The sequence below is a fragment of the Choloepus didactylus genome, chromosome 6, assembly GCF_015220235.1.
Source record: "Choloepus didactylus isolate mChoDid1 chromosome 6, mChoDid1.pri, whole genome shotgun sequence".
Classification (NCBI taxonomy): domain Eukaryota; kingdom Metazoa; phylum Chordata; class Mammalia; order Pilosa; family Megalonychidae; genus Choloepus; species Choloepus didactylus.
In genome coordinates, this window is record NC_051312.1 from 10,611,765 (window position 1) to 10,638,381 (window position 26,617).

The window sequence follows — 26,617 nt, forward strand, 5'->3', positions numbered from 1 at the left end:
GCCTCCCGGGCTACTGAGGATCCACGCTCTCCGGGGCGGGACCCAGGAGGGGGAGGAGTCTATGGATGCTGGGTGCCTTCTTGGCTCCGCCCTCATCCCCGCCCACTGCGGCTTTTTAGGGTCTCTTAGCAGGTGGCAATGCTCGATTCAAAATCCGGAAGTGTGAAGGTGGGGGACGCTCAGAGACCAACTAGGCTAGGTCAGTGTCGCTCTCCACTCTCCAGGGGACACTGAGGACCAGAGAGGGCCTCGCATTACCGAAATTGAAATGTGGAGGAGGTTCCCACACTCTGGCCGCGAGGCAGGGAGGGGCAAGATTCGGAAGAGAGGTTTGGGGCCGTGGTTTCGGTGTTTGAACCCAAACGGCCGGAAACTGTTACCGGCTCCCCTAGGCTCGGTTTGTGGGGACCCCAACTGCCTGCGGCTGCCCTCCCAGCCTCAGGCTCCTCCCTCCCGGGGCCCAGGCATCCAGGCCCCCAGCCTCCAAGCGGAGAACCCACCCGCCGCCTGCAGCTGTGCGTCTCCCTCTCCGCCCCTGGGGAGCCAGGCTTCCGGGGCCCCGTTTCCTTCTGCGTGAACTGGAGGCCCCCCCTCCACTGAGGCGTTTCTCCCCCCAAATACTCCCATCTTGTCCTAATCCCTCCCCCAGGCTACAACAAGGACCCACTGCCCCTCGCCCCTGACCGCCACCAGGCTTATGCCCCCCGCTGCCCGCAGGAAGACGCCCGGCCTGGGCTGGGTTAGCCCCATGGGAACGGTTTGTCGCGAAAACAGGAACTCGGGCCGGGGGCTGGGCGGGGCGCCCCTTCCCCACCGCAGTCCGCTTCCTGCCCCTCCCCGCTTCCTCCGCCCGACACCCAAGCCGGGCGGGGGGCTTGGGGGCGTCCGGGGTGGGGTAGGAGGTTCTGGGTTTAGCGCTCCCCACCCCCGCCCCGGCGCGCGCGGCCCGACCTCCGCTCGCCCACCCTGGGCGCAGCCAGTGGCGCGGCCCCCAACCTCGGCCCTCGCCTCCCGGGCGGCGCGGCAGAGGAGGGGTTAAGCTGCCGCAGGGACCGCCGCGTGCAGGGCGAGAGGGAGTCCCCGGAGTGGGAGGCGCAGCCGGCGGTGCGGAGCCCAGCGCAGGGGCGGGAAGGGGAGGGGGCGGCCGCGGCGCGGGGGCGGGGCGGTGAGGAGCGGGGCAGCGGCGCGGAGAGGGCGCGGGAGCCGCAGCCGCAGCGAGGTCGGCGCGCGGGAGCGCACTGAGGTCTGCCCGACCGGGTGCGGGCTCCGGGTCGCGGGTTGCGGGTCCCGAGAGTGAGTGAGCCAGCGAGCGCGGGCGGGAAGCGAGGCGGAGGAGGCCTGGGTCTCTCGGGGCACCCCGGAGCAGCGCAGGCGGGCTTGGGGCGGCGGGTGGGCGGGGTGTCTGCGGCGGGGTCGTGGGTAGAACGGATCTGCCGAGAGAGCGGGGGCCTCCGCCGCGCACCCACTTCTTCCCAGCCTCGTCTCAGCGGGGTCTTCCCCCGGGAACCCCCATTTGACAGATGAGAAAATTGAGGCTCCGAGAGGCCAAGTGACTCTCAAGGTCACACACAGAGGAAGCAGCAGAGCCCAGGGGGGCGGCTCTGGCTAGCCCCTAGGAAAAGTCTGCCCGAGAACTCCGTGGAGGAGCACCCCTGCCCAACCCGGGGGCGTGTGTGGAGGGGGCTGGAGACCTCTCCGTTGGGCAAGGTTCTGCCAGGGCCTGGGGTGAGGGCGACACGACGGCTCTGGACCGCGGAGGAAGGGGGCGGCGGAATGGGCGTGTCCGCGCACCCACAGGGGGTGTGCCTGTGTGTGGGAGAGTGTACATGCGTGTGGATGCATTGGCTGAGTGTGGACTCACGTGTGCAGATGTCGCGCCGCTGCGGCCGCGGGATCCGAGGCTGGCCTGGCTCCAGTGAGCAGCAGGTCAGGGAGCCGGCCCCTGCTACGGGTCTGCATTCTGAGGTAGATGAGCTGGGTCTGTGGCCCGAGGGTTCCTCCGCGCAGGTGTGCACGGCGGGTGGAGACCATCGTGAGTGAGAGCCAGAGAATGGGAGGCCAGTTCCTGTGCCCTGGGTGTGTGAGAGGGGGCGTCTTGCACCCCACTGTGGGTCCCTGGCCTCCTCGGGTCCATAACTTGCATATGGAATGGGTGTCTGCCCTGCATGGACCCACTCAGTGGGGAGTAGCTGGTGTCATACGCGAATTCACCTCTCCCTCGGCACTAGCGCCCCCTATAGGACGCCCCACTCTGTGTGCCCTGGCGTGGCCGGCCTGTGAGTGCGTTCACAGTTGGACTGTGCTCGGTGGGGGCTGGGAGTCCGGAACCGAGGCTGGGGAGGAAGAGGGCCGATGGAAGGGCTGAGTTGGGACCCCTGGGGCTTCGTGGAGGAGGTGGCCAGGGACCTCGCGGTTCCCAGGCTCAGGCTTCCCGCTGACGCCTCCGGGGCTGCAGCGGGCACCCCCCGCCTGCCCCAGGAATGTTCCTCTCTGCGCTCCAGCCCGCCTCCCTAAGGGCAGGCCCCGGGGGGCCGCCCCAGCCCCGCCTCCCCCTTCCCGGGCGCCCAGGAGGGGGCGATGCGGGGGCAGGACGCCTGGGTTCTCTCTTCCCCCCTCCCATAGCAAGGAGAAATTCCTCCAAGGTCCCCTCAGGCTCCCGGTTCCCAAAATAACCCTGCGGGGGAAGGGAGGCTGTGGAGGGAGGGAAGCGGGAGGGGCGCGGAGCCGAGCTGCGGGGTGCTGCAGGTGCCTCTGAGGAGAAGGCGCGAGGAGAAGAGGGCCTGCGGGGGTGCTGGGATCCCTGGCTCGCCCCATCGCCGGGGAGCCCGTCGGCCCTCCAGCGATTCGGAGCGAGGACCGGAAGCCTCTCGGAGGGTCCATTTCCCAACTGGCCGGTTGCACCATCCCGGGCAGGACCGGTTAACCCCGGGAGTGGCCGTGGTCGATGACTCCGCCCCTGCCCAGCAGGGGGCGTGCCCGCCCCGCCCCGTTCCTGCCCCGCGGGCCTCTCCCCCGGCCGGCGCCTCCGCAGACTCGCGCTCTGCCTCTCCCGGGACAGGGGTCCGGTGCAAGCCCCGCGGGAGGCTCCCGGAGCGCAGCTTGGGCCCAGCCCACTCGTGCCGGCGGCCATGGCAAGCACCCTGGACCTGGACAAGGGCTGCACAGTGGAGGAGCTGCTCCGCGGCTGCATTGAAGCCTTCGGTGAGTGGTACGGGAGGACACACCCAGCCCCGAGCCTAAACCCCGGCTCCTGCCTCCCAGCGCAGCTCCCTGGGCCGGACGCACCCAGCTCCGCACCCTGCAGTCCCTGGCGAGAGCCTCCTCGTCACAGGGCAGCGGGATCCGCACGCTTCAGACAGATACAGGGTTTCATTCCCCAGCCTACGCGAGCCAGCGCTGAAGGGAGGGCCCGGGGCCCCCAGCCTCTGACACATGAGGGACCTTATCTGTGTCCTGGGGGAATCCGGAGGAACTCGCCGTCTCCGGCCTGGGAGCTGTTTCCGGCCGATCCGGGCTGCTTTATCTGGCGAAGGGGTGCCCCTTCCCCCCAGCACTCAGGAAACGACCTCTGGATTCTTGACCCGGGGGAACCCAGACTCCTTCCGCCCCAGCTGGTTCCCCTCCGGACTGACCCTAGGCCCGGCTCAGACGCTCCCCTTCCCCAGCCGCTTGGGTCCTCCCCTCTCCCTCTCCCACCTTTTCTTTCTAATCTGCCACCTGGTTGCGGGATTCTGGGAAAGCAAGAGGTGGACAGGGTCAGGTGTGCGGCCAGAGGGGCCAGACGCCGAGTGGGCTGCGGGGTAGGGTTTGGGGACCAGAGCTGTGGGAACAAGGCTCAGCCCTCTCCTCTTTGACCCCCGGGAGTTAGATGACTCCGGGAAGGTGCGGGACCCGCAGCTGGTGCGCATGTTCCTTATGATGCACCCCTGGTACATCCCCTCCTCTCAGCTGGCGGCCAAGCTGCTCCAAATATATCCTTCGCGGGCCTGGCCACGGCCCCTGGGGTCCGCATCCATGAGCGAGCCCGGCTGCCCAGCCCAGGCCGGGCCTGAGCGTCGCCCCAGGAGTGCAGGCGCCTCCAGTATCCCAGAATTCGGGCTTTGCGCTAGCGGCCTTCTGGGGTCTAGGCTCCACCCCTCCCCGCCCCCTCATGACTCAGGCCCCGCCCCCAGAGGCTCGCTCCAACCCAGGCCTTGCCCTCATTCTTCTAGAGTCTGGGTCCCGCCCCTACCCCCAGCCCAGGCCCCGCCTCTGGCCTCTCTTCCCAAACCCGGGCCTAGCTCTCAGCATCCCAGAAGTCAGGCCCCGCCCCCACGCGGCGGACCGAATCGCAGGCCTCGCCCGGCGGCATCCGCCCCTTTCCAGAGCCGCGGCCCCGCCCCGCCCCAGGCCCCGCCCTCAGGCTCCCTCCGGAACCCCCACCCCCACCCCCAACTCGCTTTCTGGCGTTGGCCTGCATCCTTGCTTTCCTTAACTCCCCTTCACCTACCAACAATCTCGGAAGGACAACTCCAGCTCGCTGCAGGTGAAAACGTGCCACCTGGTCAGGTGAGGCTTTCTCCCGGGGCTCTGTCCTCTCCTGGGGCTACCTGCTCAGACTTCAGCCTCTGATTGGCCTGAAGGAGTGGAAGGAGCACTGTTCTGGAAGTTGGGCCGTGTGGGTTTGAATCCCTGCTCTGGCCACGGTGGGCTGTGCCAGCACCGGCTTGCCCTGCCCTGGTTTTCTTATCTATCCCTTGTGGGGAGGTGTCCCAAGGAGCTGCTATAACTTTGGAGGAAGACATTGCAGGGTGGGGGGGTACCACAATCTCAGGCAGGACAGGTTCCCCACTCCTTTCTGGGGGACTACTACTATCCCAGTTAGCCCCTCGGGCAGGTCACTTGGGGAAGGTGTGGGAAGGGCTGCCCTGGGTGATTCTGCCACCCTCCAGGTACTGGATCTCAGCGTTCCCAGCGGAGTTTGACTTGAACCCGGAGCTGGCTGAGCAGATCAAGGAGCTGAAGGCACTGCTGGACCAAGAGGGGAACCGGCGGCACAGCAGCCTCATCGACATCGAGAGCGTGTGCGTGGGGGGAGTGTGGAGGGCTGGAGGGCAGGCTCTGGGGTCCTCCACCATCTGGGCTTAATAAATGTTTGTTGAATTGAATGGATGAGGATCATGTCACTCTCTTGCTTAAAAGTCTTCCATGGCTCCCTATTGCCTTCAAAATGCCTCAGCTGGGCAGTCAAAGCCCTTCACAGCCTCTGGTCGGCTTGGCTTTCCTGTCTCATCTCCCACACCCCACCATCCCATGCACCTCGTGACACAGCCATGGGGGTCTGCTTCCCCGTCTCTGACCCCCACAATGGCGCTCCATTCATCTGTTCCCCTCGCCTCCTTCTCCATCTTCTCATGACTCAGTGCAAGTGTGAAGTCTCTGTGGGCTCCGCGGGCTCGGGGCTCTTCGGGGTGGAGTGTGTTGTTCCTGCCTCGGTTGTCCCATGGCACTTTGTGCAGACACCTGCAGCAAAGAGCTCCGTCCCCGTGGCGCGCTGTTTTGTGATTGTTTGTTTCTGTGTCTGTCTCCCCCAGTAGACTGTGAGCTCCTCGAGGGCAGGAACCGTGTCTTGCTCATCTCTGTATCCCCAGCGTCTAGCACGGTGCCTGGCACAGAGTACGTTGTCCATAAATGTGTGGTGTGCATCTCAAGGGGGAGATAGGACGCGTGGCTGGGAGTGGGGGCCTGGGTGCCAAGGACAGCCAGCTGCGCATCGTGTAGGCAAGCGCTCTGGCGGGGGCATGTCGGTGTGAGTGTGGGGCCACGAGGGATGGGGGTGCCCCAGCAAAGGGCTCACTTCCCCTGCCCACCCACCCCCAGCCCCACCTACAAATGGAAGCGGCAGGTGACCCAGCGGAACCCTGTGGGACAGAAAAAGCGGAAGATGTCTCTGTTGTTTGACCACCTGGAGCCCATGGAGCTAGCGGAGCATCTCACCTACCTGGAGTACCGTTCCTTCTGCAAGATCCTGGTGTGGCCCTGGAACCTTGCGATCGGGGGTTGGCTGTGGTCTGGGGAGTGGGTCCCCAGGGTAGGCCAGGCCCCAGGGTGGGCTGGGGGAGGGAGAGGAGTGGCCACCGGCGTGGGACAGGGTGCTGAGGACGCTCCTGCCCCCAGTTCCAGGACTATCACAGTTTCGTGACTCATGGCTGCACCGTGGATAACCCGGTCCTGGAGCGTTTCATCTCCCTCTTCAACAGTGTGTCGCAGTGGGTGCAGCTCATGGTTCTCAGCAAGCCCACAGCCCCTCAGCGGGCCCTGGTCATCACGCACTTCGTCAATGTGGCAGAGGTGCTGCCCCCCTCCCCTGCCACACCCCAACGTCCCCAGTAGCCAGTCATGGGTGAGCCCAGCTCCCCCCACGCCCACCCCTGCCTGCTGACTCCAGGGGCACCCCCGACAAGGTTGGACTGAGTCCCTCCTTCCCACTCACCCTCAGTCTCCTCTCCAGAAAGACTGGGCTAACTTCTGGGCCCATCCAGTGACACCTGCCTCCCCTTCTCCCTCCCCATTTGCCCCCTCCCCAACCCAGAAGCTGCTGCAGCTGCAGAACTTCAACACGCTGATGGCGGTGGTCGGCGGCCTGAGCCACAGCTCCGTCTGCCGCCTCAAGGAAACTTACAGCCACGTTAGCCCTGAGACCATCAAGGTGCCCGGGAGTGGGGTGCAGGGGGGGCTGGGGGAGCAGGCCTTTCAAGCCCTGGGCCCAGCATTTCGGTGCTGGGGGCCGGGCCCTCCCACCTTCATTTGACAGATGAGGAAACTGAGGCTTGCAGAGGTCAAAGGATGCTTTCCCCAGGTCGCACAATGAAAGTGGCCAAGTGGGGACTCGCCAAGTCTGCCTGACTCCAAAGTTTGTGCTTTCTTCTTCTCCTCCCTTTATTTTTGAGTGTACTGAGTGATAGAATACACATAAGAGTATATAAAACATATGCATAGTTTCAAGAAAAATTAGAAAGAAAGGCCAGTGTTACCATCACCCAGGTCAGGAAATAGAAACCTGCCAGCCCCCAGAAGCCTCCAGCCCCTTAGCACAAAGCTCCCCCATTCCCCCCACCCGATGTAACCACTCCTGGGGCTCTGCTGATGCCACTGACCTTGCATTTTTTTTTAGTTTTACCACCTGTGTGCATCCCAAAAATACATGGGCTTTTCTTGTGGCCTGTTTTCGAGCTTTCTATAAAAAGGAGTCATGTCATATGTGTTACTTTATTTCTTGCTTTTCTCATTCCCATTAGTTGTGAGACTCTTGCATTTTGTTTTGTTGCCATTTCATTGTAAGTCTGTACCCCAATTTATGTATCTTTCCTGTTGAACATGTGGGGCATTGTCCAGATTTTGCTAAAACAAACAATGCGGCCAAGAACTTTCTTCTAGCTCATTGTCTTGTGCTACTGGGCCTCCCTGAACCTCAGTTTCTTCTTCTGTTAAATGTCGAGGAAAATGTGTACCCAGGCCTGGCGTAGAAGTGTGGCATTTGGACCCATGACCTATGAATTTTGACCTCTAAGAGCTGGTGTTGGGGGCAGTAGGGGATAATCTTGACCTTTACCCCTGCCTGACCCTGGCTTCTCGATCTCTCCCACATTTCTGGGGCTGGGGGAGAGGGGATGGTTGCGCTAGTGGCCTGTGTGCACACACCTCCCTGTATGAACTTCTCTGCCTGCTGCCCGCCCAGCTCTGGGAAAGTCTGACTGAACTAGTGACGGCCACGGGCAACTACGGCAACTACCGGCGCCGGCTGGCAGCCTGCGTGGGCTTCCGCTTCCCCATCTTGGGTGTGCACCTCAAGGATCTAGTGGCCCTGCAGCTGGCACTGCCCGACTGGCTGGACCCTGCCCGGACCCAGCTCAATGGCGCCAAGATGAAGCAGCTCTTCAGCATCCTGGAGGAACTGGCCATGGTGACCAGCCTGCGGCCACCAGTGCAAGCCAACCCCGACCTTCTGAGCCTGCTCACGGTGAGGGCCCGGGGACCGGGCACCCGGGCTTTACAGCTGCACCTGGTCCCGGGTTACCCGAGGGTCTGGGCTTAGAGAACCCAATGGGGTGATCTAGCCTGGGTCCTAGGGCTTGGGGTGAACTCCGAGGTGGGTTCTAGGATCTGGGTGGGGCCATTGACTGAGGTCTGACTTCTAGGTGGTCATGTAGATTTTGGGCTGGGTTCTGGGCTGAGCTCCTGGCAGTGGGTTGTATTCAAGGTTTAGGGCCATGATCTAGATTCTAGGTACCAGGCTTCTAGAAATGGCCCTTGGCTCTGAGATTCTGGACTCTGAGTCAGGTTCTGGGCTTGGCCTCAGATTCTATTTGGAGGTCTAGGGTGGGAGTTGGGTTCTACTCTAGATCTGGACAAGGTTCTAGGCATTGGACTGAGACTTAGGTTTTAAGATTTGGAGTGAGTTCTTAGTGGCTTTGAGACCCCTGAGCTGCATTCTGGGTGATGACTTGGGTTCTAGGTTGGGTTGAATTTCAGAGCTCTAGGCTGGATTCTGGCTTTGGATTCTTATCTGAGATCTTGGCGGTGGGTTGTGTTCTACGTCTGGGGCCCAGCTGTGGTGCTAGCTGGCTTGCGGGTGCTGGGGTGTGAGCTGAGCTGTGGTCTCCGAGCAGAGCTGTGGCTCTAAGCTCTGGGTAGTGGGTGCCTATGAGCAGTGGTGCCAGGAGGTTGAGATCAGCCCCGTGTGTCCCAGGTGTCACTGGATCAGTATCAGACAGAGGATGAGCTGTACCAGCTGTCTCTGCAGCGGGAGCCACGTTCCAAGTCCTCGGTGAGGGGGGGATATCCCGCTTCCCCATCCTGCACCATCCTCAGACACACCCGAGAATCCCAGATGAAAGGACAGGAAGAGTTCTAAGAAGTGATGTCACCCTGCTTATTGGACAGATGGGGACTCTGAGGCCTGGGGTGGGGTGGGGGGCAGTAAACTTGAGCAGCCTCCCTTCTCCCCCAGGGGTTCCTCTCTCTGTTCCCAGGGCCCCCTCCACACTGGCCCTCACCCCAGGCCTGACCATTCCCACAGCCAACCAGCCCCACAAGCTGTACCGCACCTCCCCGGCCCCCAGTGCTGGAGGAGTGGACCTCCGCCGCCAAACCCAAGCTGGACCAGGCCGTCATGGTGGAGCACATCGAAAAGATGGTGGAGGTGAGAGTCTTTGGTGGCCGGTTCTGGAGCCTGAGGGGTGATGGGAGAAGGGAGCTGGCAGAAATCGGGATCAGTAAAGGCAGCGTTTGCCAGAGCACTGCTTTGGGGCTAGCCACGAGTACCACATTCAAGGGCCAGTGCTGTGTCCCTAAGGAACGAGGCGTAGCTGGTGAGCTGAAGGGGGCTGAGATGCCAATGGGTGGGGTTGGGGGGGGGGGGTAACGGAAAAGGGGGCTGGTTGGGGAGACAGACAGCTTCCCACATCTCTGAGACCCCCTTCATGTGGACTGGGAATGTGAGAAGGGGCAGGGCCTGATGCTCCTCGTCTTCTCCCCCATTCCTGTCCCTGTGTGTCCCCCAGTCTGTGTTCCGGAACTTTGATGTCGACGGGGATGGCCACATCTCACAAGAAGAATTCCAGATCATCCGTGGGAACTTCCCTTACCTCATCGCTTTTGGGGACCTTGACCAGAACCAGTGAGGAAGCCTGGGGGGCTGGGGGACCGGGACTGGGGGAGAGGGAAGGCAGCCCAGCTCACTTCCCCTTCAGGCTTCAGTTTCTTCATGTGCAAAATGAGGCCATTGAACCAGCAATCTTGGCCCCGGAAGCTGCCAATGCGGAGAGGGCCTCTTATTTTGGTGGGGGGCTGACATCTGTGGAGGTACGGTGTCACCTCATTCATTCACACAGATAGGGTCTCAGCTTGAACCTTGCAAAGACTGGGACCTAGGGACTAGTGCCACAAAAAAAGCTGTTTTCTTTGTGGAACTCAACAGTTGCAAAAAAGCGTGGGCCAGTGGGGCTCCTGGGTATCCCGTTTTAACGAACAGATAAGAAGGGCCTGGAATTAGTATCACCCACTTGCTTATTAACAATTCATATGCTGACAATTTGGACAAACAGCACTGAAGTAGGTTCAACACGGCCCTGCAACCAAGCCCATGCCCCTGATTTGGCGGAGAACAAAATCCTGGTCAAAATCACAATCCATCCCAGGTGGATTTTTTTTTAATGTTACTGGTATTTCAAAAGTTTTTTGTTTGTTTGTTTGTTTTAATTTTTCCCAAATTACAAAAATTCATCGTAAAAAGAAAACCAGGTAGTAAAATAAATTCATAGTGAGCAAGGCATATAAAGTAAGAACTGGAAGTTCCTTTCTTGTTTTCCCACGGGCACAGAATACCACTGTCAGCACAGCTAAAGTGCTAGTGCTTGTGTTGTGTAGCCTTCCAGTCTTTTTTTTTCCCCCTGTGCGTGTGCAAATTGATAGAGATTTTGTTGGTTTGGTTGGTTTGGTGTCCGTTTCATGGACAAACAGGATTATGGTATAAATCCAATTTGTAGCTTTTTGCTGTAGTTGCTTTGTTTTTCTGAGCCCAGTCCAAGGCGCCCGTGTCGGCAGGTGGGTTTTTTGTAGACCACCCTTTCCGCTGGGGGTGCAGCTCTTTGAGACCTTCAAGGCCTTTAACCTAAACTTCTACCTCCCTGGTTGGTTCTCAAAACCCCACCCCTGGCTCACCAAGAAGAAGCCCAGTAACCCCTTCCGAAAGCAGCCACAGTGCCAGGCCCCTGCTCACTGTCTCATCTTGACGCTCCTTCTTTGTTTCTGGAACCATTTTTCTTGCAAACTCACTTGTGCATTTAAAACAATTGTTGATGTCTTTTAGCCAGCATTTCTAGGTGTTGGTAGCAGTGTCTTGTTTTGTTTTGTTTTGTTTTTAAAATCACTGTCTTAATGTAACTGCACGCCTTGCTTTTTCTGTTTTGTTTTCCATTAACCCTTTATCGTGGACATCTTTCCACACCAATTCACGCGGGACCATCTCATCCTTTAGAATGAGTTGCAGAGTCCACTGTGTGGCTGGGCCATCACTTACCTAACCATTCTCCTGCTGACGGACCCGCAGACTGTTCCTGGTTTTCACTTTTAAACTCCATGCTGCTATGACTATCCTTGGACCGTGTTTCTGTAGGAGAAATTCCTAGGAGTGGCCTAATTGGATCAAAAGATATGCACATTCTAAGTTAGGTGAGAGCCTGCCAAAGTGACCTTGGCCCAGGCAGTACCAGCAATGTCGGAGTGCTCGCTTCCCAGCTTCCTTGCCAACACCGGATGCTATAATAAGCTTAAACATTTTGCCAGTCCAATTGGTTAAATTTGCATTTCTCTAATATTCATGGGGGCAGGGAGGGTCTCTTTCCAGGTGTTTACTGGCCATTTATATTTCTCCTGTTAACTGCCTGTTCATATTCTTTGTTCATTATCCCACCAGGTGGTTGGTCTTTTCCGCATTGATTTTTAGAATGACTGTTAATGGATATTAACCCTTTGCTGTTGCATGTATTTGCAAATCTTTCCTCCCAGTCTGCCATTTATGTTGTCTTTTTCCATATAAAAATTTAAAAATTTTTGCGGGCTCACCATGTCAGTCTTTTCCTTTATGGCTTCTCAGATTTGTATTACAGGTAGATTTGCCCTCAACATCATGAAAATATTCTCCTGTATCTTTTCAGATACTTTTATAATTTTATTTTTTACGTTAGTGTTCCAAGCCCCACTGACGTGAAGGGCCACCTGGAGCCCCAAATACAACAGGTGGAAGTTTCAAACAAGGGCCAGCCCTGCCCAGAATAGCTCCTGTGGTGGGTAGAGGCACTCACATAAACGCTTTACATGCATTATCTCATGTAAGCCTCACCCAAACCCTGGGGGTGACAGAACTTTCATTTTCCTGGTTTACAGATGAGGAAACCAGAGTCTGGGGAGATTAACTAGCCCAGGGCCCATGGTCAGGAAGCAGTAAAGCTGGCCTGGCCCTGAGGCCTACCTGTCTCCAGAGCACAGGCTCACTCTTTCCTTGAAGTATGTTAACAGGTGGAAAAAAGGTTCTGAGGGAATCTCTGAGGTACAGGCTCTTTCCTGCAGTGTGACGCACGAGCAAGGCAGGTGTAGCTTTTCCCAACCAACCTTCCGAGCTCATCAGAAAGCTCTTGATTCTCAGGGTTCCCAACAGGTATTCCGCAGAACACGCTTTGGGAAACAGAGGCTGATATTCTCACAGGAGGTTGCACAGCCCCCTTTTAGTTACTCACCAACTCTGTAAAACAGGCCAGGCAGGAATTATTAACTCCCCCCCCCTTTATTTAAGGAGGAAAACGGGGGAAAGTGACTTGCCCAAGACAACACAACTGTTACACCTGCCGAACTCCCAAGTCTAGTGCACTTGCTTCCCCCACCACCCCAGTATCCGGATCCAAAATCAGGGGTTCGGTAAAGTCCTTTCATCTGCCGAGCTGAGGTGCTCCCTGCTTCCCCCCCCCCCCCCCCGCAGGGACGGCTGCATCAGTAGGGAGGAGATGGTCTCCTACTTTCTGCGCTCCAGCTCGGTGCTGGGCGGCCGCATGGGCTTCGTACATAGCTTCCAGGAGAGCAGCTCACTGCGGCCGGTCGCCTGCCGCCACTGCAAGACCCTGGTGAGCCCCGCCCCTGCCCTGCGCCGCCCCGCCCCCAGCCCTGGCCCCGCCCCGCCCACCTCCAGACCTGCCTGCGGCCTGGCCTCAGCCCCGACCTGCTTTTCTTGTCTCTGCTGGGCGGTTGACCCTGAGCCCGGCCCCAGGGCCCCAGAGTGGGTCAGTCCCAGTCCCCGCCCTTTAGGAAGGTGGAGGCAGAGTTATTACTTCCCAGTCCCTACTCCCTGGACTGCCCATCTTCTCTTTCAGATCCTGGGCATCTACAAGCAAGGCCTCAAATGCCGAGGTGAGCCGGAATGGCAGGGCGGCTGGGCTGAGGGAACCGGACGGTTTTTGTAGGGAGTGGCCATGTGGATGGAGAGTCTTATTTTGGTGGGGCAATCGTCATGGAGTGAAGTATATTGGAGGGGGTGGAGGAGGCATGCTGATTGATGTGACTGGGATGTCCTTTATGGGACTTTTATTTTGGTGAGGCAGCTGCTCAGGAACAAAGGACTTCGGAGAGGGTATAGACGGGCCAGTAGGGGGAAGAGATCACTTTGGAAGAAGACTCTTATTTTGATGGGGCAGCTGCTCAGGACCAAAGAAATGTGGGAGAGGTGCAGGCTTGCAGAATGGGATAGAGGGTGATCTGACCAGTGGCCCCTGCCAGACCTCCCCATCTGCCTCCCCCCAGCCTGTGGCGTGAACTGCCACAAGCAGTGCAAGGATCGCCTGTCAGTTGAGTGCCGACGCCGGGCGCACAGTGTGAGTCTGGAGGGGCCTGCACCCTCACCCACACACACCCACCATCGCGCCTTCAGCTTCTCCCTGCCCCGCCCAGGCAGGCGAGGCTCTCGACCTCCAGGTAAGACTGAGCCTCATTCTGAACCGGCTGGTGAAGGGAGAGAGACAGGGCCGTTGTGATGAGATACTAACCCACCCAGGAAGGGAAGCATTCCAGGGGTTGTTCGCTTATCTTAGTGGGGTGATGAAGAAGTATTGGAGAGGTAACGGTGCCACAACATGGCCAGGGAGCCCTCTATCTTTTGGGGCTGAGGAGGAGAGAGCCTCTTAGTTATAAGGATGTGTAAAATGAAAAGGGGCTTCAAGATTCCAGGCAGACTCTTATTTTGTTAGGGGGATCGACAAAGGATTGGAGAAGGAGTTATGTGAGCCATTTGCCTGCATTTCCCTTCTGGCTGCTCTTGGAGGCCGCTCTGACAAATGTCCTTGCTCTGATAATCTCTCAGTGGCTGTCTTGGGGTCTCTGGTGGTTTTAGGTCAATTTGCTGAATGACAATTCACCAAATGATTATTTTGCCGAGAACAGTTTGAACAACCACGTTAAGCTGAGGTCTAAGGCAGTTGACCACAACTGCTCGGGTTGGCATAAGTCCTCAAAAATAGAAAAGATAAAAAGCATTTGCATTGAGCCTTGCAGAAGTGCTGGGGTCTAAAATCTGAAATCCACACAAAATCGACATTTAAGCAAACTGCACCGATAAGTCTGTGGCTGCGAAAAAGCTGCGGCAAAATGAAAACTTAGAAAAGGAGCCTCAAAAATTGGGCCATTTGGTCATTCAGTGAATTGATTTTTGGTGGATGGATTTGTTTCCCGGATGGAGTGGGGTGTCCTCAGGAGGGGCGTGGGTGGATGGGAGGGAGGGTAGGGCGGCTGAGGTCATGGAGACCCAGGGTTGGTTCTGTGACCTCCCCCCATCCCCTGCAGAGATCAGAGAGGAGGAGGTGCAGACAGTGGAGGATGGAGTGTTCGATATCCACTTGTAAAAGAGGGTGAGTCCTCCCATGACCTGCTGTGGAGCCTCCCCCCAGAGGGCTGGGGTGGGTGCGACACCACGAAAATGGCACTCAACCCAAAGGGCCCGGGCCACATGGACTCTTATTTTGTTGGGGAGGGTCTTCCTTATGACCTCTGTTTTTTTTTTCCTTCCCAGCTGTGACTGGATCAAGTACTCACACCTGCCTTGGAGAAAAGGCTCGGAGCAGAGCAGGGAGCCTGGGAGTGCTGGGCACTGGGGGGGCTGGGGCTGGGGTGGGGATGGCATGCGGCTGACGGCAGGGCCAGGGCTGTCGTTCCTAAGGTTGTACAGACTCTTGTGAATATTTGTATTTTCCAGATGGAATAAAAAGGCCTGTGTAATTAACCCCAGACCCTCGGAACCTAGAATCCTGGGGGGCTCTAATCCTAGGGGACTGGTATCTTGGTATCTAGAATTTAATAGCCAGAGAAACTTGGGAGGTCTGGACTCTGATGTGTCTGGAATCTGGAGTAATAGAACCTTAGAACCAGAAAACCTGGGAACATCTTGGGGGATGGGGTATGTGTATTTGTGTGTAGGATCTTCAGGCATCCAGGATTTTGAGGGTCTAAAATTGGATGCTAGAGTACATTTGTAATAGAGGGTGAGTCCTCCCATGACCTGCTGTGGAGCCTCCCCCCAGAGAGCTGGGGTGGGTGCGACACCAGGAAAATGGTACTCAACCCAAAGGGCCCGGGCCATGTGGGCTCTTATTATGTTGGGGAGGGTCTTCCTTATGACCCTTCCAGCAATGCTGAGCTCACTGTGGAGACTCATGGGAGGCTGGGAGGGAGGGGGCAGCCCGAAGAGCTGGCTGCAGGGGGAAGGGCCCTGGGTGGGGGCTGCACTCCCCAGGCCTGCAGCCTCCTTGCCTGCCGGAAGGACAGCGACTTCCAGAGGAAATGCATATTGATCCTGTGCTCAGCCTCCTGCTGCCTCTCCCAACCAGGTCTTCCCTCCAGAGCTTGCAGCACAGAGGTTTGGGGAGTCATCGCGGCCCCTCCTAAGACTGATCCAAGTGGGGAGGGTGGGCTAGGGGTTTCCTGATGGTTCTGAAGCTGGGTCCAGCTGTCCCTGGGTTCAAGAGACTTCAGCTAGCAACCCTGAGAATGAGAGCTACTTCCCCAACCCCCCAAGTTGGGGGGTGTCCACCAGCAGCTGCGGGATTGCCCTCCAGCTAGAGGCCCAAGCACCCCCAATCTGCAAAGCCCCAATATCATCGGGCCTGGGGAAGGTTTCATTTCCCCCCTTGAATGCCCCAGTCCTTCTCCCCTTGGGCTCCCCCAGTCCCTGCCCATCTCTCACCTTGAGACCCCAATCCCCCTGGCCTGTTTCTCATTTTGGGTTGCCTTTGTTACAGCTCAGTTGCAGCCCTGCCCCTGTTGGGCTTCCCAGCCCTGTCCCCCATTTGGGTCCCCCGCTCTGCCCCTCCTTCTGTCCTCAGCCCCCTCCCCTCCTCCCCCTCTTGAGGCTGTAATATCCGTTTCACGATTTGGGGGCTGAGTTGCTATAACAACAGACGGCGATTGTGTTGTGAAGAGCAGCTCGCTCCCTGCGCCGTTGCCTCCCGCACTGCCACCATCCCTGCAGCCTGGCCGGCTCCCCTCCCCGCCCCCCAAGCCCCAGCCCCAGCCTGGCCCCTTCCCTATTTGTGTGTGTGTGTGCCCAGGTGGGTGTCTGCCCCGCCCAAGTGTGTGACGTGTGACTCTCTTTTCTCCTGTCTGGATTTGGTGTGTGAGCTTCACATTGTGTGTGGGTGTGTGCATGTGTGTGCACGGACACGCACGCTCTATCTGCTGCGTTTCCCCTCCACAGGGTGTCCCCGCTGGACCAGGTGCATGGGGGAGGGGTGTGTCCTCACCACATCGTGACTGTCTGCGTTGGGGGTGTGTGTGTTGGGGAGGGGTTGTCTCGAGTAGTGGGTCCCAACTGCCCCAGGTAGTCTGAGCCTTGAGCCTTGGGGGGAGACACCCCTGTAGGTATGGGGAGGGCGGGGAGGTACAGCAGCTTCCAGGTGACCTTTTCTGCCCTTGATGGGCAAAGGTGGCCCAGGGAGCTGGGGTGGGACAGGAGACAAGGGCTCACCTTCACTCCCTCCCTGCTCCTGCTGGACCCCACCCCCTCCATTCCCAGGCCCATCCACAAGGGCCTGGGAGACCGTCCGTGAGTCACTGCACTGTCTGTCCATCTATGCCCCTGTGCTTGTGCCTGTGAGGAGGCTGCAGGGGCCGAGCGGTGGGGGCTGGGCAGGGCAGTGGGCTGTGGGGTCAGAGAGGCGCTTTCACATCCACACGTCCTGACTCAGCAGTTCCCATTCTCCAGCTTCTCCGGTGGCCTTGGTGGGCCGGCCTGAGGCTCTCTCCAAGGTCAGAGAGGGCTCTAAATCTGAGATCTGGCTCAGGGATCCCCTTTCCCACTCCCTAGGAAGCTCCCCCTGCAGCCTGGGTTCCCCTCTCACCCCCTCACGGGCTGGGGTAGGAGGTGCCCCCTGGTGGGTGGCCACACTTATCCGCTGGTTACTGACCATTTGGTGCCAGCTGCCTCGGGAGGTGCGGGTCCCTGCGGGCAGGTCCCTCGTGTGCACCTGCTCCCCTGGGCATGCCGTTGCCTCTGAGCATGTAAACGCCCGTGTACACAAGTTTGTGTGTGTTCTTGGGCAAGCATGTGCTTCCTGTGGGAGTCGTACCAAGGTGGGACATCTCTGTAGCTGCCTGGCGTGCACACGTGTGCACCAGTGGTTGGATGGGAGTGTTCTTGCACATTGTTGCTTCTGGCTAAGGAGGCGCTAACCACCTCCAACTGTGCAGATCACAGACCCCGGAGCAAGGTGGCAGAATGGGAGGTGCACACGCACACCGCCTTATTCAGAAGCCCGGTGTCTAACTTCACGGCACACACACGGTGCCAGGTCATCTTTTATTGGCTGAGTGAGTGAAGGGGTGCACAGTAATGCAGATGCCCTTACAAAGAAGGCCTCTACCCCAGTGCCACACTTTGCAACTCATGGTCAGGGGAGAGCAGAGCAGAGAAGGGGCTACTGCCAGCTTCCCTTCAGTGGTCCATGCAATGTGCAGCCGCTCCCCGCCCCCAACCTACTCTGTCCCCAGCGCAGGCTTCCTGGCTGGACTGGGAATCATGCCTCCAATTCTGGGATTCCAGGAGGCAGGGCTGGGAAATCCCAAGCCCCTAGGTCTATCCCGCCCCCATCTCTACCCTTCCCTCCCCCAACTCCCCTGTCCTTATCGCAGGAAAGACCCTCCCGCCTCAGTTCTGGGAGATCCAGGCCGGGGGACCCCAGAACGGTGGGAGGCGAGGACCAGCCTGCAGGTTGTTAAAAGTACCCAGCGGTCGCGGGCGCGGTTCCGCTGCCCCGGGCTTCCCGCAGCCGGGGCCCGTCCCTGAGCGTAGCCAGCAGAGGGCGCTGCGGCCCAGGCCCCGCGCCGGTCCCGCCTCCCCCGCGCCCCGGGTCCGGGCCGTCAGCCTCCGCTCGGCTCGGCCCAGCCCTGGGCGCTGCCACATGGGCTCTCCGGATTTGGGGGTACAGGATCTAGGGCGCCTGGGTTCCCGAAAAATGCCGAGGCCCGGTTGGGAGTCTGCCTCATCGGGGTCCAGGCTTCTGGGCTGAGGACCGAGTGAGGCGGGGGAGAGCTCGGCCGCCCCGGGGCCGGGACGCCTGGGTCCCGCGCCGGGGAAGGAGGTGGGCCAGGGGAGCCGCGGGCCTGGCGGCCTCTGCGCCTTCCCATTGGCTGCGCCGGTCGTCCGTTAGCGCGGCGCAGCCCAATGCGCGCGCCCGGGGGGCGGGCCCTGGGCCGCTGCTGCCGTCAGTCGGTGTTGCAGGGATGCGGCGGCGGGAGCAGCCGCCCTGACTCGCGGAGCGTCCTCCTCCGAGCGGCACCGCGGCGGGGCTGGCGGGCGGACGGGCGGCGGGGACGCGGCGGGGAGCGACAGAGGCGCGAGGCGGCCGCCACCGCTTGCCCGGCTCTGCCACCCGCGGGAGACGGGGAGGCTCCGGGGCTCGGATTCCCACCCTGCAGCTCCTGGCGCCCCAAAACCAGGTATCGTGGGAGGTGGGGGCTGCGGCGGAGACGGGTGTGTGGGGGGGCGGGGGCCTGTCGGGGGAGGGGACCGGATCGGAGGGGGCAGGGGAGGCAGGAAGGATGGTTTGGGGGGCGGGGGCGCCGCGCCGCGAGGGCTGGCTCTGTGACAGCGAAGAGGCTGAGCGGCTTGGGAGGGGGGTGTTTGGGGGTCGAAGGCTCCCTGTGGAAGGGGCACTGGCCCCGAGCTGGGGCGAATGGAGGGGGTCGGGAGGGTGGTTCTGTGGGGGAGGGGATGGGGCGAGGAGGGGCATCCAGAGGGCTGTGAGGGGGAATTTCGGGGGGGGGTCCCCTAGTCTGTGCTAGCTCCAGGGGCTGGAAGCAGCGGGCCACTGGAGGGGCTGGGAGCTGTGCTCTGAGGGGTCTGCAAGGGAGAAACCAGTGAGGAACTGGATTTCGTGGGAGGAGAAGGAAAGGGGCTGGAGAGAGGGAGAGGAGAGAAGTGGAGAGGAAAGGAGCAGGGCCCAGGCCAAGGGTTGTACTGGGGGGAACCACTGAGGGCTCGGCTTTACTGGGGGATGGGAGCCAAGGGGAGAGGAGGTTATTGGGAGGGAGCAGAGGGGAGTGTGCCAACGTGCTGGAGGCGGACATGGGTCTGTGCTGGTGGAGAGCCGGGGAGGACGGGGGGCCTGAGGGAGAGAAGCCGGAGCTTGCAGGGGGAAGATTGGGGGCGATGAGGGAGGGGGGGAGGGAGACTGGGAAACCAGTAGGAGGGGGCTGTGCTGGGGTAGGAATGCGCTGGGGGCGGCGACAGGGTTATGGTCAGAGAGTGCTGCAGGGGGAGAAGGAGCTGCAGCCCCGGGCTTGCTCCCCCACCCCTAAAGAGGAGGGGACCCTGGCTCATGACCCAGCCTCTTCCCTCGGTTGAAGGAGCAGCGGCCTGGGTTCTTGGGGCTGGGCTGTGAGCCCCTGAACCCTTGCTGGGCTCTTGGAGGCAAAATTGGCTTTGGGGGGCAGTTGTTCCCTTTACTCTCAACCCTGACCTGATACTGGGGGTGGGGAGAGAGCATTTGGTGCCTCAGTGAACTAGGCTGGGAGGGGGCTGGCCCTGGTGCCTGGGCTGAATCAGGGGGCTGTCCAGACCCGGCGTGAGGAAATCTTTGGGGGTGGGTCTCTAGTCATCTGACTGCCTTGGGGGCTTCTGTACACCCCCATTTTTTGTATGTGCCGGGGTGGTGGAGGGTAGATGAGAGCCTTCCATTTATTCCTGCCCCTCTGTCCTGCCCACCTTCCCAGTGTCTGGGTGTTCCTTTTGGGGGAGGGTGGGCTTTAGGGTTTTTACATCCTCTGTCTTCTGCCGGAGGAGACAGAGACAAGACAGAGGGAAGGCAGAAAGAGAGAAGGGAAGTGGGCTCGTCCGTTAACTGTGAGGCCTTCTGTTTTGTGGGTGCTCCAGCTACTCGGCTCCCAGGGATGTCTCCAAGGATGTCAGCATCTGAGGCTGGGTTGGGTCATTCTGGGGGCAGGGGACAAGGGTCTGGCTGGGGACCCTTCTTCATTCCTGTTAGAAGTGTCCCCAGACCCAGTGGAGTGGGTGGGACTGATTCATAGGCAGAAGCCGCCACTCCGAGGGTGGCAGGGGACTTTCTCTCCAGGAGCCTTGGCCTCTCCCGGTTTCTTAGCCTGAGCTGAATCCTGAGATGGGGGGCAAGGCGGGGCGGGGGGTGCTGGGCTCTCCCTTCTCCTCCAGGCTCTCAGTCTCCAACCAGGTCCAGCTGTTCCCTCCCGCCCGCCCTTACCAGTGACACAGACACCCTGACATGGATACACACACGCTACGTGACACCCACTTAGACACACACCTACACAGGCACACACACCTGCGTACACAATACACCTCCTGGCAGCATGCCGCCCACATGCTCCGCCCAGTGACACTGTCACTTCTCTGCCTGCCTGGGAGACCTCCCCTTAGCACCCTGCTCCCCAGTCCCTGGCACACATAGGCCCCTCCATGCCCCACCCCCCAGGCCTGGATGATCCATTGCCCAGCCTCCACCATCAGACATGCAGCCCCCAGGCAACCATTCACCTCCCCAGACTGACAGTCATCTCAGGCACACCTGTATGCCTTCCATACACATCTGTACTCCTGGGCACACTGTCACTCCCTGGACACTCCTTCCCCCTCCCAGACACCCAGCGTTGCCAGGTATACACTGCATGCTCGCACATTCTCCCAGGCAGCCCCCCACCCATGCACATCGTTAAATATCACGTGCTTGCCTCTGTCCTAAGCACTTGGCCCCGACCCTCACCTTTTATGCCTTGGCTCACCCCCTAAGCCTCTCTCCCACTTCAGTTCTTTCGCTCACATCCTCTTTGAACCCCCAGAAAGTCACTGTGACCCCAGGCCCTCATGCTTTTCCCGGCCATGGCCACCATCCTTCCCGGTCTAGCCCAGCTGTCGGCCACACCTGGCCTCCCTCAGAGCCTTCCCCTTTTAGGCGACCCCCCACCCCACCCCCAGCACCAGTTCTCACGCACTGGTGCTTCCCGCCCCTGCCTGGCACTGGAGACACACTGCCCATTCATTCACAGCTCCGGAGCCCAGCCCGGGGGGGCTGCCCCCACCCTGCTGCTCCATCTGTCTGGTGGCTCTCCCGCCCCGGCTCCTTCCACAACAGGCTTTGTGGGCTCTCGGAGACTCATTCAACAAATAATCCGGAGCACGCTGTCCAGTGTGCACCTGGCACCTCGTGTTTACAAAGTAGTTCTCTGGCTGCTGCCTCTGTTTACCGTGGTGGGGGTGGGGAGGGGGAGGCCATGTGGGCTCACCTCTGCCCCTCGTGAGCCTCAGTGTCCTCATCTGTAAAATGGGACCCGCACACCCACATCATGGGGTTGATAGAAGACTAGGGGTGATGATGATGAGGCAAATAGTAAAAAGCACAACTCTATTTCTTGTGCACTGACTGTTTGCCTGGCTCTGGGCTCCGTGGACTGTGAACTCTTTTGTCCGATGTAGGGGTCAGGCCTGGAGAAGGCCCCCCCAGTCAACAGCAGCCATTTTTATCATCATCCTACCCCCTCCCACACACACCTGCCATGATACCTTTAGGAACATTCCCAGTCACCTCAAGCTTACTCACACGGCCGCCTCTGGAAGCCATCTGTCCCCTCTGCATCCCTGGGGTGCACCCGCCCAGGCCAGTGCCCCTGGCTGTGCACAGCCTGGGGATGCTCAGCGTGTGCACCCCGCCAGCGGCCGCCCACCCTGTGCTCCGGCCCCCACTCCAGCGAGTCACTCATTCGCACCTTGGTCGCCGGCCCACCTTTCCCTGCGCCCCACACACCTGGCAAGCAGCCCCGCCACGCACCACTTGAGCTGCCAGCCTCGTGCCCAGCCCCCCTGCACGATTCTCTCCAGGCAAGCAGGGACCTGCTCACGGGGGCCCGAAAAGACACCCACCTGCTCTGGGGTGCTGGTAGAGGACCCCCACTTGTCTTCAGACCTATTCCTGCATTCTCCTTCTTTCCTAGGCCAGAGGGAGGAGGGCACAGGGGGCTCTGGGCTCAGACAGAACTGAGTCTGTCTCCAGCTCTGCCCCTGATGCCCTTCCTGACCTTGGGCCAGCCCTGTCCCCTCTTTGGGTGTCAGTTACCCCATCTGTAAAAGGGGGCAGGGATAATACCCGCCTTGCGTACTTCCCTCTCTGGCTCCTGATGAGAATCAAAGGAATCATTGCATGCGTGTAGTTTTGCAAACTATAAAATGCTGACGCGAGCAGTTTAAAAAGTAGTCGTTGATACAACACATACTTTTACATACTTTACGCTAGGTACTGTTCTAAGTGCTTTACAGATATACATATGTAAACATTTGCATATGCACATATATTAATTCTAATTTTGACACTGCTATGATTATCTCTATGTTACACATAAGGAAACCCAGGAACTGAGAGTAACTTGCGTAAAGCTAGAAAGGGGGTAGAGCTGGCTTTGAACCTGAGCTCCAGAGTCGGTGCCTCTAACCGTTGGACCTTTGTTTTTGCCAGCTGCTGAGGTTGTGGCTGGGTGTGGACGTGCCCGGGGGTCTTCCCTCGTTCATTCTAGGACATCGGGGCTGGAAGAAAGAGGCAGAAAGCGGGGACATGGGAACTTATCTCAGGTTTCAGGGAGGAGAGGGGACCCCCAAAAAAACACAGTCTGAAACTGAAAGGGTCTTTGGGGGTCAAGAATTTTGATGTGCCCCTCCCACATGCTCCAAGCGCCCCCTCCTAAACTACTCTGAGCAGTAGTCATCCACCTCAGCTCGCACACCTCCACCGACAGGGAGCTCACCCCTCCCCGAGGCAGCCTATACTCCACTCTGCTGGTGGATGGTTTGGATTGCCAGCAAATTTTTCTTTAGCTCGAGCCAAAATCTAACCCCCCCACCCCGCCCCCATAACACACTCTTCTCCCGCCTGTCCACGGGCTGCCTTCTGGGGCCACGAGAATGTGTATAATAAACCCAGCTCTTCCTCCCTGGAACCTGGGGGAGGCCCCTGCTGTCTCACTCCCAGCTGGCATGGGAGGGAGCTGGCGTGCGGAGAGGAGAGCCAGAGGGAGGCCTGGCATTCCCACGGCTGGAGGGTGTGAGTGTGTGAGCGTGTGTATGGTATGGGTGTGGCCAGAGAGGAGGCTGGGCAGCAGGCTCTGGAGTGGCCTTTGGGTCTGGCTGGCACTGTCAGACCATTTGTTCCATTTGCACTAGTGATGTGGAGGTTGAGGACTTTGGTCAGGTGGGAAGGCCCAGGCTGGAGGGGTGGGCATGTGCAAAGCATCCAGTACAAAAGGTCAATGACCTTGGTTCTAGAAGCATCGAGTGTGCAAGGCCAGGACTTTGGTTCCAGTCCTGCTGTACTGTGTGAGCCTGGGTCAGTCGTAGCCCTTTTCTGGGACTCAGTTTCCTTCTTGTGAAAATGAAAGGGGCAGAATCCAGGAGCTCCAAGGTCTCTGTCTTTCAGTCCCTGGGACTCAAAGCCTGGGACCCCTGCAGGAGACCGTGTCCTCCATGCAGGCTGGCTCTGAGAAGCGGGGGGCTCTGGGCCCAGACACTGCCCTGAGGCCTGAGGACAGTGCAGAGGAGAAGAAAGGTCACAGGCTTTGGAGCCAACAGATTCTTTCCCCACATGGGGATGCTGGGCCAAGGAATGCATCATTCCACGCTCGGTCTCCTTGCCCTAAGCCCGGAGTGATGAAACCACCTCCTGGAAACACGGGGATTAAATGGGACAATGCACACAGTGGTCTGCCCCTTGCCTAATGCAGAATGGGAGCCCCCAAAGTTGCTGCCTCCATGCTACAGTGGCAGTGGCCTGGCCATGGGAAGATGAGGAGGGGGCCGTCCAGCTCAGGGGGACCCAGAAAGAGTCACTGAGAGGCGATGCAGTGGGGGAGAGAGTAGCCAGGGGCCCTGAGGGCAGCCTACCACCCCCCAGCCCCTACTCCCTACAGCTCTGCTCACCACTGGCCCAGGGCAGCAGAGTTCAGTCTGTGGATAGGGGACACCAGGGAGCTGATGGGGTGTGAAGTCCTGGGATTACACAAGAGAGGGCAGCTCCCAGGGGGGCAGTGTGCGCTGCACTGAGGTCAGGGAGCGGGCAGGATGTCCCGGGGCTGCTCTGGCCAGTGTCCCTGCTCTGGCACTGGGCACTGGAGTGGCTGACTGGGCCTTGGGGGCAGTGCCTGGACACTGCCCAGGGTGCAGAGGGGCCGCTGTTCTGCACAACTCCAGGAAGCTCCACTTGATGCAGTTGTATAAGGCAATGGCCCAGGCCTGGGGGTGCGGGGGTGGGGTGGGGGGTGAGGAGATCTCTGGAGATAAGGGTTGTGGCTGAGGCCAGAGAGCGAGTACCGAGAGCCGGAGAAGGATGGAGCCTGAAGGGGGTTTAGCAAGAGAACACCCTGTGTCCTGGGAGAAAGGGTGGGTTGAAGCCTGGGCCAGTGGAAGCCTGGGTACTGGGGCCTGGGAGGGGCTGAAGGGCGGGGAAAGGAACCATGGAGAGCAGCAAATTTCTTGGGAACTGTGGGATGGGGTGGAGAGGAAAGGACCCAGGTGTCCGCTTAGCTCATGCTCCTCTTGGGGCTCTCTCTGCTTGGCAGGTGCAAAACTGCCCTGAGGACCTGGAGAGGGCTGGGACTTCCTCCCGGCCAGTCCTGTAGCCCTGTGCCCCTGGCGCTGAGCCAGGCTGGCCTGTGCTGCAGAGCTGTGGGCTGTGGGGAGAATAAGCCAGAAGCCCCAGACCCTGCCCCTTGCCCCTCCTCGGAGGTGCTGCATAAGCCATTTCTCAGCTCCCAAAGCTGGCTCCCTGGCACGAGCCTGTGTGCACTGACCCCCTTTCCCACACTCTCCCTACACATCCTGAACCTGGTCCAGGTCCTTCCTGGATCCCCACCCTGCCCCCTACCCTCTCACTCCCCCAGGTAACACTCCCCTGGCTCTGGGCTCTCAGGGACCAGACACCTAGCTCCCAGACTTTGCAGGCTTCCCAAGCATCCTTCACCAGTATTCCTCCAGCTTCCGGGGCCGGGAGGGAAATCCTGCCCCTGACTTCTTCAGCCAGAGCCCCTCTGCCATCTCCTGGAGGCCAGGGGGAGTGAGCAGGGCTCGGGGACCAGAGTGGGGGTGGGGCAGGTGAACGAATCCCCTCCCTCTCCCGAGCCAGGGCGAGTGGACAGCAGCGCGGAATCGCCTTCCCTCTGCCAGCGGAAATCAATAGCTAATTAATTCCCTCCCCAAAATAGTGTCCGGAGGTGGGGGTGGAGGGCTGGAGGGCTGGAGGGAGGCAGGCAGAAGCCAGGAGAGACGGAGCCCCCGGGCAGAGGGGAGAGGGAGGACGGTGACTCTTCTGGCCAGCAGGGTTGGTGCCTCTGGCTGCCCCTTCAAGAGAAGGGGTGGGGGGAGCTTTGGCCTTTCCCTCCCCCAAGTCTGAGGGGCACCCTTCCCCTGCCCTGGGCTGGGGGCTGGGTGCATGTGTGTGTGGGGGTGTGTGTGAGGGCATCAATCAGGCTGGGAGCAGGTGTTGCATTTAATTTGATTGGCTAATTAGCCTGTGCATGTTAATTATCCCCCATTACCCAATGAGGAGAGGCAATGGAAAAGCTATATATAACCCCGACAGTGTTTGTAGGAAGTAGGGGCAGTGCAGACCTGGGTCTTCTCCATCCCTGCTGGGGAAGGGACAGCCCTTGGAGGGGCTGGGACAGGCAACTTGGGACCCCGCTGGAGCCTGTGGGATAGGGGTGGAGGGTGGGCAACAGTCTCAAGGAGCCAGATGGAAGGAACTGAGGGCAGAGCTTTGGGAGTCTCCTAGATGGCTTCCGAAACATACCGCCGGCCTCCTGAGGCTTCTCTCCCCCACCTGCCTTCTGCACGCGTGTCACTTCAACCATCCCTGCCCTCCTGTGACTCGCTGCTCACCCCCCAGCTACTGTTTTTAAGGGGAGCCCTAGTCTTCTCTCCTTTCATACCCCAGCTTCCTCCCACATCACTCTCCTCACTCTCCAACCTTCACCCCACTTCTTGAGGTCACCCCACTTCTTTTGATTCCCACCTCCTCTCAGAGTTACACCTGTGGCCGCTTTACTCTGTCTCCTTCTTGGATCTAAGTCCCAGTTTCCTGCTGACTGGCTGTGTGACCTTGGGCAAGTCCCCACACTTTTCTAAGTTGGTTTCCCCAATGGTTCATGGGAATAAAGGGACTTATCAGAGCGATTAAGTAAAATGACAATTTGTAAAAGTGCCCAGCACGCAGGGCCTTGACAAATGCTCTTTGAATTTGGAATTTAATTTTCTTCCATCTTTCTTTTCCTTCTCTCCCATCAGACCACCTTTCTCCTCCATTACTCTTCCACTGCTGTCACTTTTCACGTGCTTCCTCTCCTTCCGCCGCCCCCCCCACCAATCTTTCCCTGTCTCTTCCTAGACGCCAGCTCCTCCCTGCTTCTCTCCTAGGCTTCTCCCCACCTCCTTCCCTCCCTCCCTCCCCAAAATAAAATCAATGCAATATTCAGGAGGGTTGTTGGATATAAATAATTATGACTCGGAGTTTAACGAGATGCAAATTCCCCTCCCCGG

At 59.4% G+C, this 26,617-nt stretch overlaps 2 protein-coding genes across 26 annotated transcripts in view; both read left to right on the top strand.

Annotated features, from left to right (window-relative positions):
* Positions 1–952: 952 nt before the first annotated feature.
* RASGRP2 (RAS guanyl releasing protein 2) lies at positions 953–14,737 on the top strand. 6 transcript variants are annotated; one of them, XM_037838104.1, is made up of 17 exons: positions 1,176–1,293; positions 3,059–3,201; positions 3,869–3,971; positions 4,486–4,548; positions 4,932–5,063; positions 5,860–6,010; positions 6,157–6,330; positions 6,572–6,688; positions 7,718–7,999; positions 8,729–8,806; positions 9,059–9,181; positions 9,543–9,658; positions 12,515–12,656; positions 12,903–12,939; positions 13,330–13,500; positions 14,365–14,429; positions 14,591–14,737. In XM_037838104.1, exons 2-16 carry the CDS (start codon positions 3,129–3,131, stop codon positions 14,421–14,423), a joined length of 1,821 nt encoding a protein of 606 aa, XP_037694032.1. In that variant the 5' UTR covers positions 1,176–1,293; positions 3,059–3,128; the 3' UTR covers positions 14,424–14,429; positions 14,591–14,737. The 6 variants fall into 6 exon arrangements, with proteins under 6 accessions (XP_037694029.1, XP_037694032.1, XP_037694027.1 ...); XM_037838101.1 differs by lacking the exons at positions 1,176–1,293; positions 14,365–14,429; positions 14,591–14,737 and adding exons at positions 953–1,104; positions 13,773–14,267; XM_037838099.1 differs by lacking the exons at positions 14,365–14,429; positions 14,591–14,737 and adding an exon at positions 13,773–14,267.
* Positions 14,738–18,298: 3,561 nt separating this feature from the next.
* NRXN2 (neurexin 2) overlaps positions 18,299–26,617 on the top strand; it is a 109,268-nt gene continuing 100,949 nt past the window's right edge. For 9 of the 20 annotated variants that reach the window (XM_037838117.1, XM_037838116.1, XM_037838131.1 and 6 more), the window contains exon 1: positions 18,300–18,510. The gene's annotated coding sequence lies outside the window, so the exon portion shown is untranslated. Of the gene's footprint in view, positions 18,511–26,617 lie in introns of all 20 variants that reach the window. The other 11 variants (XM_037838106.1, XM_037838108.1, XM_037838119.1 and 8 more) reach the window with 2 other exon arrangements.

Coding starts and splice junctions, on each gene's coding strand:
- RASGRP2 (XM_037838101.1), top strand. CDS start 3,129: ATGGCAAGCACCCTGGACCTGGACAAGGGCTGCACAGTGGAGGAGCTG. Junction 3,972..4,485: donor GCGGCCAAGCTGCTCCAAAT/ATATCCTTCGCG, acceptor ACTCCCCTTCAC/CTACCAACAATCTCGGAAGG. Junction 12,657..12,902: donor GCCGCCACTGCAAGACCCTG/GTGAGCCCCGCC, acceptor CTTCTCTTTCAG/ATCCTGGGCATCTACAAGCA.